The 16714-nt window shown below is 44.3% G+C and overlaps 1 protein-coding gene across 5 annotated transcripts in view; it reads right to left on the bottom strand.

Annotated features, from left to right (window-relative positions):
- Positions 1 to 16714, bottom strand: part of whrna (whirlin a) — a 277090-nt gene that overhangs the window by 32664 nt on the left and 227712 nt on the right. For 3 of the 5 annotated variants that reach the window (XM_072453445.1, XM_072453446.1, XM_072453447.1), the window contains 4 exons: positions 9681 to 9755; positions 7487 to 8045; positions 4185 to 4321; positions 506 to 628 (listed from right to left, as the gene is read on the bottom strand). In XM_072453445.1, coding sequence (XP_072309546.1) covers positions 506 to 628; positions 4185 to 4321; positions 7487 to 8045; positions 9681 to 9755 — 894 coding nt within the window. The remainder of the gene's footprint in view (positions 1 to 505; positions 629 to 4184; positions 4322 to 7486; positions 8046 to 9680; positions 9756 to 16714) is intronic. The other 2 variants (XM_072453448.1, XM_072453449.1) reach the window with 2 other exon arrangements.

The raw sequence follows: 16714 nt of genomic DNA, 5'->3' as shown, positions 1-16714 counted from the left end.
CAAATTGTAATAAAACATGCAGCGTTTTGAAGCTTAACACGCTGAACAGAACACGTCCATACAGTTCCCTCTGTCCCTGTGTGAGCAGATTTACTTGTGTCTCCACATCTGGCTCTGCTCTTGCGCTTGTTCTTAACGAGTGAAGAAGAGAGAGAGCTTCCTGCTAGAGCGCAATTAGAGGCCGTTCGCCTGTAAAAATCGATAAATTAGCCGCATCGTAATATAGGCCGCAGAGAGCAATTTATAGTCCAACTTTTACGGTACTATGACATTTTAGATCAATATTGTGGTTTAAAATGTAAAATGATGACCTTATGTTAGAGTTCAATATGCCTGAAAATACATACTTTGTCCTCTTTAATTCAGATCTTATACTCATTGAAGCTTTTGCATTTGAACTTTATCTTATGATGGTGTAATTAGTAGTATTGATGGGACATTCCTGATCAAATAAAGGTAAAATTCAAATTGAAATCCCTCTCTGGACGGCGTGCGTCGCACTGACCTGTATGGTGACGATCCTGGGCAGCGGCTGGCGCGTGTTGGCTCCTCCCTCGATGGCGATCCCCAGGGTGCTGGCGCTCTTCTGCACCCGCACCAAAGTGGACGTGGGCTCCAGCAGGCCGGGCTGCAACACAATGCACATGGGTCAGGAGGGCTCTCAAACTGAGGGGCGCGTACCAGGACTGCAGAGGTTCCCCAGGCTCTTGATTTGAGTTGAATCTAGTTTTAGTCCTGCTCTCCAACTCTGAATTTAATTATTTTTTTGTTGATATAAGGAGTCATTTTGAGAATGTATTTGTCGTTATTATGCAAAGTTTATATTTTTTATATCAAGCTAAATTACATGTGCAGATTATTTAGCTTGAAACGTAAAACAAATACTGTAGGAAAAACAACTAATATTCGGAATAAAAGTCATGTTAATTATCGAAAGTTAATGCTTAGTCATGGTTCAGATCTGACTATGAGAATTAGTTTAGTCATTTTGGCTCTATAAACCAGCATCAATAGTTCATTTTAAAGCTAAAACATTACTTATACGGTGTAGAAATAATCCTTCATTGCTAGAAAATCAAACGCTTGAGTTGTTCGTTCTGAAAAAACGATATGAAAGAGACTTCAAAAGCGAGCCAACACCCGATAGCAGCCGTTTCCTGTTTTTTAATTCTCTGTTCGCACACGTTTCATCTGCTCGAGGCCACACTTTTAGATTCAAGTCCGAAATTCAACCCCGACATGTCACTATCAGCAAATCACAGCCCCGCTACCTTTGCCTCTCAACCAATCACATCTCAAGTCATTCATACAAACGTCTTTCAAGGTCACGGGCCACAACGCTGCTCCTACTGGACGTTACATGACATTACAATCTTTACTGTAATTGTGAATACAGCTTTACACTTGTGTGTTTTTCGTGTTTTTTTCTGCTTGTTCAATTGTTTATGTGACTTTGCAGCAAATATTCAGCTATTGACGCGTTTCATTGTCCTGTTTTTCCAATTCAAAAGATGTTAATGATGCTAATTTTTCATAATTGTCAATATATGTAATATTCAGGTACTACTTAACTCCAAACACATAATAAATTCTGCATTATTTGTATAGTTACTGGCCTTTAAACATGCTTGTGTACTTCTGCTTTGGCATGTCATATTTTATAACATGGGGAATGGCAGTTTAAGGCAATTTAATGTCATATTTGATCCTTTAAGTTTTTACTAGGCCTGAATCGTTTTTAATTTAATAACTATTTGTTCATCGTCAATTAAGTATTTGTTCGTGCTTTACTGAGGCTAATTTGTTATCACAACGCGGTACTAATTTATCCATCTCCATGGTGATGCCTCCAGGCCAAGTTACAGGTCAGATCTGTGGTGAGGCGAACCAGCTCAAAGTAACAACACAAGGGGATTTGGGGAATAATAGACAGGTTTAATGCCATAGCGTAACATTCAAGGTTACAGATTTTTTTTTATATCACCATGGAGACAATCAAGTGGTCGATCCCTACCAGAAAAGTTACATAGTGCACCTTTAGGCAAAATCCTTCAAGCTTGGTAAGTTGTATGTGATTGTACAAAACCAAAATATCCCCAAAACTCTGCAAAAACAACAGTCTGCAAGTTCAAAGGCCTGACATTATTATAAACCCGATCTACCCAGACACCACTTTGTCTCAGCCGAGTATTTGGAATATAATTGGAAGCCGTTTTTGTGAGAACTCCTGCGTTGTGAGACCTGAAATGCAACACGACCTGACGCGTCCAGGATTCGAGCGCTCGGAGTTAAGAGCCAAAGCCGAAGCCATCAGTGTCAATTTTTCCATTTACCATCTTCATTTAATCATCGTTTGGAGAAAATGGAGGATTGTGTGGTTGCCGCGGTGATGGGATAATGGGTTGTGTGACAGGTGAGGACACAGAAATGAAAACACAAGCCGGAGAAAGAACCGGAGGAAGAGGCAGAGTTAGGGTTAGGAACAACAAGGGGGAAAGAAGGTTAGAAAAACACAGCGTTATTCTGCAGTCTACCAAAAACATGATGGACTTTTGAACTGGTCAGTGGTCAGGACCCACACGTCTGGACACATAAGTCAAAATTGAACACAAATAAAAAGATAAATGGACAATAGGTAAGATAAATTGTTGTTAATTTGAGAAAACAGATCAAAATTGTTTGTTATACTTGGGACACAAGGTGAAATTGTATATTTGTATGAAACTGTGTGTGCGCGGGCCACATATACAGGTAAACAGTAGCCCTTTAATTTTATTTTTGGCATGTTTTTCACTTACAGAATAATGTGAATTAAGTGTACTTGTATTCCATCTGAGGCCGTAGTTATTTTATTACTTGGTTTACGGATTTTTTAATGAAATATATTGCACAGGCGGGCGAAATATAAATATAATTTCAATTTCAAAAGATTTTTTCTTCCGGGTTTGCCCAAAACGCACCACGGGAGGAGAGGGGGGGAGACGCAGTGCGCAGGAGCGTGTAACAGTAGATTTAGTGTGTTTTACACTCAGAACTCACACTTCTAGGTGTTCAGCCTTAGTCACGGCAAAACGCGCTGGAGAAAATGTGGTAAACAGGTTTAAAATGTGTATTTGCGATATAAAGGCGGAGGAAACGGACGTGCGCGCTCTCACCGGGACCGCGCGCGCTCTCACCGGGACCCGGGACCGCGCGCGCTCTCACCGGGACCGCGCAGGTCGGCGCTGCTCCACGCTTCACGCGCTCTTATCTTTTGATTAAATCCCGCTTTTTATATTTCATTTAATGCTATTTTGTGTTGTCGGCGGTACTTTATAAAAAAAAAAATATAATAATTAATTTTATTTATATTGTATAAATCAATAATCTAAGTGCGGCGGATCCGTAAACCAAGTAATAAAATAACTACGGCCTAACAACCAACATAATTTTTTTATTACATGACTGGAGAAGGTCATATCTGAAGTGTTACTGAAATAAAATAAATAAATTAAATAGAATAAATAAAATAAATACAATAAATAAAATAAGGTTTGTGTTAGTTCTTGTTACTGTGACTGGAAATCTTCTTACGTTTTGCCCAATGACACAAAAATACAATGTGTCTTGAGTTGAATTTGAACCACCAACCTCTACCTCCTGGATTGTCTTGAAGGCCTTTACTTTTTCTGTTGATTTATTTTAGATTTACTAATTGTTCCTCTCAGTCAGGTCAACTATGTTATTATTCACTACTCTTAAAGGGGACATAATATACAAATCTACTTAATGACCTTTTGACCTTGTAAGAACAGCGTTTCCTCATCATTAGTTTTACTTAAACTTATTTTGATTGATTCCTGTATGTTTGAGTACTCCTGTTTTGTCCTGCAAGTGTTCAGAAAATTCCGCTTTTCCCCTGCCCCATATCCCCACCCACATCCTGTACTTAGTTGAACAATTAAAACCCAGAGTCACACATGGAGGACTCTAAAATGACATGTCAACGACTGCTGCTGAAATGTCATCCTGATGAACCTAAAGCAGTTTGAGATCAATAATGCGGTTTACAATGAACAAAATGACAATCTACATGTCATAGTTCAACACTAAGTACTTTAAAAGTGTAATATGTGTCCTTTAAAACAAAGCGCGGCCCTAGGTCCTGACCACGTCCCAGTCCCGGCTGCTCCTGCCCCTCTCACCGGTTTGGAGCGGCCGTCCCCCCCTCCCCCCTGCTGCTGGTCGCCATGGTGACGAGGACGCGCCGTGTCTGTGATGTCGACGCCGCTGTCCTCACTCAGAGTCTGCCCGCTGTCGGACAGCTGGGACAGAGCGCCACCTGGAGGGAGAAGTGGAACCACAAGTCAGCGTTTGATCGGTGATTTACAACAATAGGTTATTGAAATTATGAAATGGAGGCAAAAGTGAATGTGATTTAAAAGGAGGAACAGGAATTCGCCCCAGAATGTCAGAAAATATTCAAAAAATATATATCAAAAAATCAATATATTTTTGGCAAATGAAAACTACTCTACGACAAGAGCTTGTTTTAAAAACTTTCGCATGATTTGTTTGTCCAACAGGAGATTATGAAAGAAACATGCAGTCGTTTACATGTTTATTTGAATATTTATTATTGCTCTCAAAATCTATTCAGGCTTTCCTTTCAGTAGAGCTTCTTTCAATAAAGCTAAAAATGTGTTTGTACCTTGTATTGTTCAATATTTGTAATTTGGAATGATTGGAACATGCTGCCTGAAGTATAAAAAATAGAGAATATTGGGAGATAAAGTGTAATTTTGAGGAAAAAACAATAACATCTTTTTGCCCTTTTCATTTAATAAAGCCACTGTCTTAGTAATAAAAATATATTCGTTGATTAATCGTTGCATTCCTACAGAACAATACTTTTCCTGTATTTATTTATGTCTATTGCATACAATGGGAGAATAATATTTATACATTTGATCAAATAATATTTCTTTAAACAAAGTCAGTTCCCAGTAGTCCTACAGTTGTGGTGACATTGCATCATATCATATCAACTTTTTATATTATACAAAGTTCTCCAAAGCATCAAAACTTGGTATTGTTTTCATTTTTTCTTTTCTTTTTTTTGGGTAAATTAATGTTTTCTGTATCAATTATACCTTTTATTTTTCTGTACCACAGTACCCAGCTTAATCGGGAGTATATTCACTTACATAAAGCTTTCTGTCTTTCTTTCGTAGACTTTCCAAAACCCCCTTAAAACCCCTTGTCAATTGGATCTAAAGCAAACCTGAACTCAAACAGAGGCTGTTTCTGAACCCTTTCAATACAAACAAACAAACAAACAAACCAACGTCTGGACACTTTGTGAAGCTGACTCTCTGTAGTTTTGACCTCTGATGTCTGATTTACTCTAATTATTAGCGGTAACAAGCTCTGCAAAAGGGAAAACCAGATTTCAAATACTTTCTTTGATAAATACAAAGTGGAGTGAAGCTGCTGTTGGAGGAATGGACTGACAGACAGAAGACAATTGTTGGACTTTGGGGACTCTCATTTCAAAGCAGAAGCCAACATCACTCAGAACAAGTCTGGAGCCTCGTTATGAAGTCGCTCTGAAAGAATGACGATGCTTATTATGTTTAATTGTGGGTTTGGAGTACAAACTGGTTCGGATTCTTCCCAGAAGGATCGAGTTGAGTGGCGATATGAGGGTTTTAACTTTATTGTTCTGTTTTAAATGCCCCGGAGCTTGAGCATTCCCTTTTATCAGATGCTAGACAAAAAGAATCTGAGCCCAAAAACAATGTCAAGTAAGTCTTTCTCGTTTGCCCTTTAGCACTGACCTAATTACTCCTCGTTTGAATTCTGAGGACAGCTTTGCCTCTCCAAACAATCACTCCAAAACCCACAAGCAATTTGGATCTCATTTCCCTCATTAAAATCAAACTCATTTTACTCTAAGCTTGAAATGTAATGGGGGATTCTTTATTTAGACGCTCAAATAACTCGCATTAAGGCCAAATACGCACGTAACATCATCAAATATTAATTGTTATTCCTGCCTTTCATGCAGACCACGATTCCGGAGAAGCAAAAGAACGCGAGCGGCTTGGAATCGGAACAGATGTCATGTGAATGTCAATAAATGCTAATTAAGACAAGCAAAAGAGATGGATAGATTTTCACAAGGCGGAGCATGGGCCAGGAGACAAAAGAAGACAGGAGAATGTGTGCATTCGAGGGGGTTTGGATGAACAAGGGCTATTTTTAAAGATCATTCGATAAAGATGCAACAGAAAACGTTACAAGGTGTAGAAGAATTGTTTGGTCTTTTTTATTTCCAGTGTTTATTTTTATTTAATTGATTTTTATTTTTTGTACAAATCGCTCTTCGTTTTACTTTTGATGCAAGCGGAAATCTGTAATGAGCTCAAAGTGTAAAGTGTTTCTGCCAAATGCATCTTGGGTAAAACAAGAGCAGGCCAGAGCAGCAGCAACGGAGGAAACGAGGGACCAAAGCAAAATGAGCGCTGATTTATCAATATCTCATTATTCTATTAATATAATATTAAATGAGGAAGCGGAAGAGGAGGAAATGACTCACATTCGACTGTTGTGTTCCTGGACACTTGACATTATGAAAAGCCAAAATAGCTACAATACTCAATAAAGATTTGACAATATGAATATCGAGTAATTTTGAAATCTGAGTTAGGAAAAATGATTGTTTTTTTTTTTTATCTTTTTTCCCAATAACGCCAAGTGATATTTATTTGGAACTTACCAAGAAGAACAGTTTTCTTTTATCTTAATAACTAATAATAATCAAAATAACTATTTCATTTTATACTGAAAGCTAAAATAAGTGAAGGCTACTTTTCCTTAAAAGTAACACATTTAGGGGATTAAGTAGTTGAACATTATATTTTTCAAAACTCCCTTAACATTATATGTATTTCTAATATTTGATATCCTCTGTTTTGTCTTTTAGATGCACTGTTGTGACTATCTGCTTGTTTCCATGAAGATATGTTACTGCTTTGCCTGAAATGTTCCACAGTTTGGCATTAAACTGGTGTATTCTCATGGTCTTTTTAACGTTCGCTCTCCATGAGGACAAGCAGGTGATGCCACAAGGTTATTTTTTGAAGTATAGTTTTTGCAAGAAAAACACCTGTAAATGTATAGATGCAATTACAGAAGAAGAAACAACAGGTTTCAGACCCCTCACCAGAAAAATGATATGGAACACCTTAATTATAGTATTTTTAGGGGCTGCAGCTGAGGATATTTAAGTAGTGGACCCGTCAAATAAAGGTTGAAATATGGTGAGTGAAAGCTTCTAGTTTGAGAATATTTCAAATAAAGTGTATCACGTGTATAAAAATGCCTCTGTATTTGTTCTAAAAAAATATTTTTGTATGGGGGGAGTATATTTAGTCCAGATAATGATCCCAATTATCAAAATAGGGCTATCACGTCTTTTTGATGAAAATTTTCAAATTCTCACCTCTCGCTTGTGGCAGCGGTCGCACCTCATTCACGTCCGGCTCTGCGTTGGACTGATGCACCTCCACCGCCACAAACTTGTGCTTGGAGACACTGCTCTGGGACACTTTGGACATTTTGGACGCTTTGGACACGGACACGGGCTTAGAGGACACAGACACTGGCAGAGGGGGCGGGGCGGGGGCGGGCAGAGGGGGAGGGGGCGGGGGCGGGCTCTGGACACTCTGTTTCGCACCTCTGCTCGGGGACTGCACTCTGGGGAAGGGCCCGATGTTGTGCTGGGTCACCATGGACAGGTGAGCGCTGGCCATGGGCTCCCTCCTGATGGTGTCCCGTTTGCGGATGGTGGCATACTCCCGGGACGGGCTGGAGGCGTACGGTTGTTGTCCACGCTCCGGGTGGACGTGGTTGCTGGAGTTGGGGGCGGTGAAGTAGAGGCCGGAGTGAGAGGATTCGGAGGAGTTGCACTTGTTGACGGGGTCGCGGCGGGCGGAGCGGGACTGCAGGCCCGGAGGGGGCGGAGGACGGAACGCGGGGGGAGACTCGCACTGTAAGTCGTCCTGGATCAGAGAAATGTCACGGTTTGAGCATTAAAATGGATCATAAAGAGGAAAATGAATGGGCCGGGACACTGGTATCGCGGTCTGTAAATGGAAGGTAAGTCAAAAGGCAAAAACAATGTACAAATCTCAAAACAGAATAGTAATAACACATACAAATGTTGTTGAAATAGTGTACACAGCTAAGACCCATTGTCCGTAAAGTTAAAGGGGCTGTATTGTGTTGTATTATTGGGTTTTCTAATGCTGTTTACGCAAAATAAATAGTACATAATGTTCTGAAAGAAAAAAGCTCCATTCCAATTTAAACTGAACCCAGAAAAGGTAGGTTATTATTTTAATATTTGTTCAGTCTGTTTTGTCCCAATCCCGCCTCTCAAGCTCCATTAAAAACCGGTCCATCTGTGTTTAGTCAGTTGGCGAGCTAGCCAGGAGCTTGTTTGGTGGATTAATATTGATCAAGCTCTTTACTATGGGGTAAATTATTGACAAAAAAAGTTTGAACAGCGAAAATACCAAAAACCCTATTATTGTTTCCGGTGCCACTAACACAGACAAAGATGATAAAATAAAAATACTTAACACTAATGTTTTTTTTTTTTTTTTTACTTTAAACTCCTTTGAAAACTGTTAAATCTATTGAAACAAAAACCTTGTTGAATTTGCAAATTTGGAAGCTTTAACTGCTCCAAAACATATTGTTTCCACATGCTCATGGAATTTATAGACTAAACCAGCTGCGTTGGGGGTAAATCAGGGAGTGGGAGAAAAACTGCAGGTCATGTCAGAGGTGTTACCCAAGGTTGACAAAAAATGTATTTGATATCTGATAAAAATCTGATGAATCTGATCATATGTGTCTGTGATTGTCTTGGTTGTTGTTATAGTGTTGCACAATGGAGCCCCTTAGACATTTAAACATTTTTACATGCAAAATCATCATTAACAGTAACTTTTAAATGTGCGACTGGAGCTGGGACTGAACCAGAGCGGCTTTCTGCTTCGAGGGTCTCCTACAAAACAAACTGAAATGTGGACGGACAGTGATGTGACAGTGACACAGATGAAACGCCAAAAACAAATGGGACATAAATGTGATGGGATGAGCTGAGCATTGTTCCAGAAAATGTTCAGTATTGAGTCTCTTTTTTGCTTTATGATTCTAACAAATTGTACATATAAAGATAGTCAAACAACCAACTAAGTCATTGGATATTGCACACTATCTAACACTTATTTAAAGGTATTTGCAACTTAGTTCAGTTCCTATCTGGCAGCTGGTCCTTTGTGCATGTTTTAGTGTGCTCAAGGTGGCTTCTAATTAAGGGCTGCCCAAACTCCTACACATCAGCACCGAGGGCCAGACTTCATTTTGTGTCTAACCCTAATCAAAAAGTTGGTCTGGAAAAAGATGAATCATTAAATAATGTCTCTTTTGCAGCTACTGACAGTATTTTCAGCACAACATTTAATCAAAACAGACACTTCTTACACAGCTCAGCACCACTTCGCAGGTTTAATTAGACCCCTTGAAGGGCCAAGTTTGACCCGCAGGCCCCACTTTGGGCACCACATTTTACATTTTCAAAATAACAGCTCATGAATCTCTTAAATCCCGTCCAGCCCCGAGCTCACCAAAGCGACATCGGCCAGCAGCGTGTTGAGACCTTCAGGCGGACACTCCTCGTTGCTTTCTACCACGCTGTCATTCTGCAAAACAAATCAATACACTTACATACAAAAAGAAAAAAAGATTTAAAAAAAAGTAGTACTCAAAACGGGTATGAAAAATCAACCACATGCTTCAAACACTGCACGCCAGTTCATTTTTAACACGAACAGACGCTACTGCCCTGAAGAACAGAGTGTTAATCTGCATCATCTGCCAATCACTCTCAAACCACTTTCATACGTAGAGAAAAGAATGAAAAAAAAACAAAATCAAGAACTGTCGACCTTTAGGTTGTTGGGCGAATGGCCTAAACCGCAGGGCCAGGTTCCTGTGGTGAGTCATTGATTTGAATAAAGAAAATACTGTAAACATGTTCTTTAAAAACTCTTAAACCATTTTATCGCTAACAATTGCATCACATGTTCATCAAAGGTTTAGCAACACGTAAATGTGGTTTGAATAGTTTTCTTTTCTTGAGGGCTACTGCTGATGGTGATGATACAACATAAATAAAAAGAACAATAATTAAAACAAAACCCCAGGTGTATAATTTTGAATAGGATACATCATGGTTAAAAGCTCAAAAATATTGCTTAAATATCAACATGATACCATACAGCAATGATATAATAACTGCAAATACACAAAAACTACAATTAAAAAGAAGCATGGCCCATCCCTCCTGAAGGACAAATAAGATGTAACCCTCCCTGACTATAACAGACTGTACGAATGCCTCTCTGGACTGATGCTCGTCTCCCCGGAGAGAGCAGAGCCTGTTAACATTCTCCTGTAACAGGCTAACATGAGGCAGGCCACTTAAAGCCCTGTCAATCAATGAACCATCAGAGCAGTGCACAGCAGCGAGCCCAGAAGGACAGTGTTCTTCCTCCAGGGAAGAGTCCAGCACAACGGGACGACGGCAGCAGCGTGTGGCGACTTTCATGGTAAAGCAGACTCCATATTTAATCCATTGAATTAACCGTTTTTTATACACACTGCATTGTAAAGCAGTTGGCTATTCATTTCCACAGACATAAACATAATTACTAAACCAGCTCTGCGTTACAACAGCCGCAATAAAACTCACCTGTCACTGCTGATGATCAAAGACACTTTCCTGAAGATACGTCCTGTGTTTAAGTCCCAAACAGCCACAGTTCCACTCACTCTTCTGTAAAATCCTGTTATTCCTTTATTGTTGTTGTAGCTTTATAAAAACTCATGTCACAGACGTTGCTCCTCTGCTAAAGCTGTTACTTATTTAAAGGCCTTTCTACACTTACTACACAATCGAGCTCACTGTTAAATCACTGTCATTCATTCAATCTGTAATTCTAACATTTGAACATTAGACAAACGGACATAGCCTTAGCTACAAACATTGACTTGTCCCTAAAAGCGACCTTTGATGGGCAGATTGACACCAAATATTGATATAATGATACTGACAAAGGTATTGTGCAAAAATATCGATCCTTAGAATTTCCCATAAAAGAAGCTGTTTTTTAATATTCAAAAGAAATATGTTGTAATACATTGTTCATATTGCACAAATATTTACTATTCATATTAGTTCAAGAACAAAATGTTGTTCATAGTTGGGGAATTTGAGTGCATTTTAGTACAAAACTCATTGGTATTAGTATCAAATCAATATTGCAATATTTGCCATAATGTGGCATTAGCTGGCTCATTCCTACTTGAACGTTTGCTGCTGTGGTTACGGTCGTGCTGCACATGGGCAGCAGCAGACTTCAGCACATCGACTGTATAATCACGATTCAACAGTGGTTGTAAAAGCACATGTTAGAGGCGCATGAAGGCCACGCAGACACATAAAAAGCACACGGAGTTCACGCCCGGGGGCCAGATTCCTGCAGTATGCTCAGTGGCCTGTAGAGGCCACTAAAAGACACCGTGACTTCCAACAGATGCTTTTATGACTCAAGGTGGTTTTAGATTTTATTGGTCAATCACTGCTTGCCACAGACTAAGGTGACATTGTTTTTTTTTTCACTATAGTGAAAGTGGTGCCATTGATATTTACAACTTTAAGTTATGATATTAAAATGGCAGGTTTGTAAATCCAATCCCCGACAAATAATGATAAGGTTCAAGATTTGTGGAATGTTAGAATATTTCTTTCAAAAACATAAAATCTGCCAGAGTTACATACGCTCCTGTCATATGAGATTATGATAACAAATAAATATGTTCCCTTTTGTTATGAAGTAGTCTTAAAATGAAAAGTTTGTTGATAAGAGAAAAACTGAATCAGACTATTATCACATACCAGCGTCTACAGCGTTAGAGGAAAACAGGTGCTTTGTACGTCCCATGTGAGTGTGTGGAGTGTTTAAGCCGCTTATCTGGGCATTCAGCCTCAGCATTCAGACTGATAAACAACACGGCGACTCGGGCTGCTCGTGTACAGACGCTCGTGCACAAAGACGCTCGTGCACTCGTGCACGCAGACGCTCGTGCGCTCGTGCACGCAGACGCTCGTGCATGCAGACGCTCGTGCACGCAGACGCTCGTGCACACAGACGCTCGTGCACTCGTGCACGCAGACGCTCGTGCACGCAGATGCTCGTGCACTCGTGCACGCAGACGCTCGTGCACACAGACGCTCGTGCACACAGACGCTCGTGCACACAGACGCTCGTGCACTCGTGCACGCAGACGCTCGTGCACGCAGATGCTCGTGCACTCGTGCACGCAGACGCTCGTGCACACAGACGCTCGTGCACACAGACGCTCGTGCACACAGACGCTCGTGCACACAGACGCTCGTACACAGACGCTCGTGCACACAGACGCTCGTGCACACAGACGCTCGTACACAGACGCTTGTGCACACAGACGCTCGTGCACACAGACGCTCGTACACACAGACGCTCGTGCACGCAGACGCTCGTGCACACAGACGCTCGTGCACTCGTGCACGCAGACGCTCGTGCATGCAGACGCTCGTGCACGCAGACGTTCGTGCACGCAGACGCTCGTGCACTCGTGCACGCAGACGCTCGTACACACAGACGCTCGTGCACGCAGACGCTCGTGCACACAGACGCTCGTGCACTCGTGCACGCAGACGCTCGTGCACGCAGATGCTCGTGCACTCGTGCACGCAGACGCTCGTGCACACAGACGCTCGTGCACACAGACGCTCGTGCACACAGACGCTCGTGCACTCGTGCACGCAGACGCTCGTGCACGCAGATGCTCGTGCACTCGTGCACGCAGACGCTCGTGCACACAGACGCTCGTGCACACAGACGCTCGTGCACACAGACGCTCGTGCACTCGTGCACGCAGACGCTCGTGCACGCAGATGCTCGTGCACTCGTGCACGCAGACGCTCGTGCACACAGACGCTCGTGCACACAGACGCTCGTGCACACAGACGCTCGTGCACACAGACGCTCGTACACAGACGCTCGTGCACACAGACGCTCGTGCACACAGACGCTCGTACACAGACGCTTGTGCACACAGACGCTCGTGCACACAGACGCTCGTGCACACAGACGCTCGTACACACAGACGCTCGTGCACGCAGACGCTCGTGCACACAGACGCTCGTGCACTCGTGCACGCAGACGCTCGTGCACGCAGATGCTCGTGCACTCGTGCACGCAGACGCTCGTGCACACAGACGCTCGTGCACACAGACGCTCGTGCACACAGACGCTCGTGCACACAGACGCTCGTGCACACAGACGCTCGTGCACTCGTGCACGCAGACGCTCGTGCACGCAGATGCTCGTGCACTCGTGCACGCAGACGCTCGTGCACACAGACGCTCGTGCACACAGACGCTCGTGCACACAGACGCTCGTACACAGACGCTCGTGCACACAGACGCTCGTGCACACAGACGCTCGTACACAGACGCTTGTGCACACAGACGCTCGTGCACACAGACGCTCGTACACACAGACGCTCGTGCACGCAGACGCTCGTGCACACAGACGCTCGTGCACTCGTGCACGCAGACGCTCGTGCACGCAGATGCTCGTGCACTCGTGCACGCAGACGCTCGTGCACACAGACGCTCGTGCACACAGACGCTCGTGCACACAGACGCTCGTGCACTCGTGCACGCAGACGCTCGTGCACGCAGATGCTCGTGCACTCGTGCACGCAGACGCTCGTGCACACAGACGCTCGTGCACACAGACGCTCGTGCACACAGACGCTCGTACACAGACGCTCGTGCACACAGACGCTCGTGCACACAGACGCTCGTACACAGACGCTCGTGCACACAGACACTCGTGCACGCAGACGCTCGCGCACACAGATGCTCGTGCACACAGATGCTCGTGCACGCAGACGCTCGTGCACACAGACGCTCGTGCACACAGACGCTCGTGCACACAGACGCTCGTGCACACAGACGCTCGTACACAGACGCTCGTGCACACAGACGCTCGTGCACACAGACGCTCGTACACAGACGCTTGTGCACACAGACGCTCGTGCACACAGACGCTCGTACACACAGACGCTCGTGCACGCAGACGCTCGTGCACACAGACGCTCGTGCACTCGTGCACGCAGACGCTCGTGCATGCAGACGCTCGTGCACGCAGACGTTCGTGCACGCAGACGCTCGTGCACTCGTGCACGCAGACGCTCGTACACACAGACGCTCGTGCACGCAGACGCTCGTGCACACAGACGCTCGTGCACTCGTGCACGCAGACGCTCGTGCACGCAGATGCTCGTGCACTCGTGCACGCAGACGCTCGTGCACACAGACGCTCGTGCACACAGACGCTCGTGCACACAGACGCTCGTGCACTCGTGCACGCAGACGCTCGTGCACGCAGATGCTCGTGCACTCGTGCACGCAGACGCTCGTGCACACAGACGCTCGTGCACACAGACGCTCGTGCACACAGACGCTCGTGCACTCGTGCACGCAGACGCTCGTGCACGCAGATGCTCGTGCACTCGTGCACGCAGACGCTCGTGCACACAGACGCTCGTGCACACAGACGCTCGTGCACACAGACGCTCGTGCACACAGACGCTCGTACACAGACGCTCGTGCACACAGACGCTCGTGCACACAGACGCTCGTACACAGACGCTTGTGCACACAGACGCTCGTGCACACAGACGCTCGTGCACACAGACGCTCGTACACACAGACGCTCGTGCACGCAGACGCTCGTGCACACAGACGCTCGTGCACTCGTGCACGCAGACGCTCGTGCACGCAGATGCTCGTGCACTCGTGCACGCAGACGCTCGTGCACACAGACGCTCGTGCACACAGACGCTCGTGCACACAGACGCTCGTGCACACAGACGCTCGTGCACACAGACGCTCGTGCACTCGTGCACGCAGACGCTCGTGCACGCAGATGCTCGTGCACTCGTGCACGCAGACGCTCGTGCACACAGACGCTCGTGCACACAGACGCTCGTGCACACAGACGCTCGTACACAGACGCTCGTGCACACAGACGCTCGTGCACACAGATGCTCGTACACAGACGCTTGTGCACACAGACGCTCGTGCACACAGACGCTCGTACACACAGACGCTCGTGCACGCAGACGCTCGTGCACACAGACGCTCGTGCACTCGTGCACGCAGACGCTCGTGCACGCAGATGCTCGTGCACTCGTGCACGCAGACGCTCGTGCACACAGACGCTCGTGCACACAGACGCTCGTGCACACAGACGCTCGTGCACTCGTGCACGCAGACGCTCGTGCACGCAGATGCTCGTGCACTCGTGCACGCAGACGCTCGTGCACACAGACGCTCGTGCACACAGACGCTCGTGCACACAGACGCTCGTACACAGACGCTCGTGCACACAGACGCTCGTGCACACAGACGCTCGTACACAGACGCTCGTGCACACAGACACTCGTGCACGCAGACGCTCGCGCACACAGATGCTCGTGCACACAGATGCTCGTGCACACAGATGCTCGTGCACACAGACGCTCGTGCGCACACAGACGCTTGCGCACACAGACGCTTGCGCACACAGACGCTTGCGCACACAGACGCTGATCACAGTTCACAGCACTGGTTTGACCTTGGCGTTGCCTCATTCATCTCCCATCACTGACTCCCATTATCTGAGCCCGGCGGTTGATTAGGCCGGATGTCACTAAGTTTGCTGTTAAGATGATGCACGGTTTGTCACATAATCAAGATGTCACAATAGAGTTGGCCTCATGTTAAACTGGTGGAGCTTTTAAGATGCAAAATACTGGTGCTTTCAATCAACAAAAATAACACTTTTGAAATATGATAATCGCAATTAATCCCAGAGCACACTTATGTTAATGTCATTCTTTACACGTGACAAAACTTTCTAATGTGAAGAATTTTTGTAAATTGTCTTAAAGAATTCTTAATTATATCAAAGATCTAAATAAATAAGCCCATTTAAATGGCCTATTAGAAATAATTAAGGTCTATTTCATAACAAATCTTTATGGTTGTCTTAAAATATTCACGTTATGTTTTAGCTATGATCTTCTTCTTTTTTTCCAGATTTAGTTATTTATTTACAACTGGTTAAATACTGATTTAATAAAATGCTAAAACAGCAAAGCACACTCAAGTGCAGATGCTCCAAAACCTTTTTAATGTTCTTGTTGAAGCTTTTCCCCTGGCTTTTACACCTCCACACAGACTTTGTGCTTCAGTGTCTTTGTTAGCCGCATTATCTAAAGGAGACACACATTGTATAATTTCCTTTCATGAGCTTTTAACCGTGTTATTATAGATTTCTTTCATTTGAGTAATTCTACAAGGTTTTCACCTCCTGTGCCCACCGCTCGTCCTGGTTTAACACAGATGGAGCGCTGCAAAGAGGCGGGGCCAGCAGAATCAGTTATAACCATAATATAGTAATTAGCTAATAATGCATTGGATTTGCATAACACCAGTAATTTTTTGATGTATATTTTAATGGCAAAACAGCAAAACAACAAGAGGGCATGGTGTGAGTGA

Source organism: Eucyclogobius newberryi, unplaced genomic scaffold, assembly GCF_026437365.1.
Source record: "Eucyclogobius newberryi isolate DKJ021-1_F unplaced genomic scaffold, fEucNew1.0.hap1 SCAF_2, whole genome shotgun sequence".
In the NCBI taxonomy this organism is placed as follows: Eukaryota; Metazoa; Chordata; class Actinopteri; order Gobiiformes; family Gobiidae; genus Eucyclogobius; species Eucyclogobius newberryi.
The sequence above is the reverse complement of the archived record's forward strand: the minus strand, read 5'-3'. Positions and strand labels throughout refer to the sequence as shown.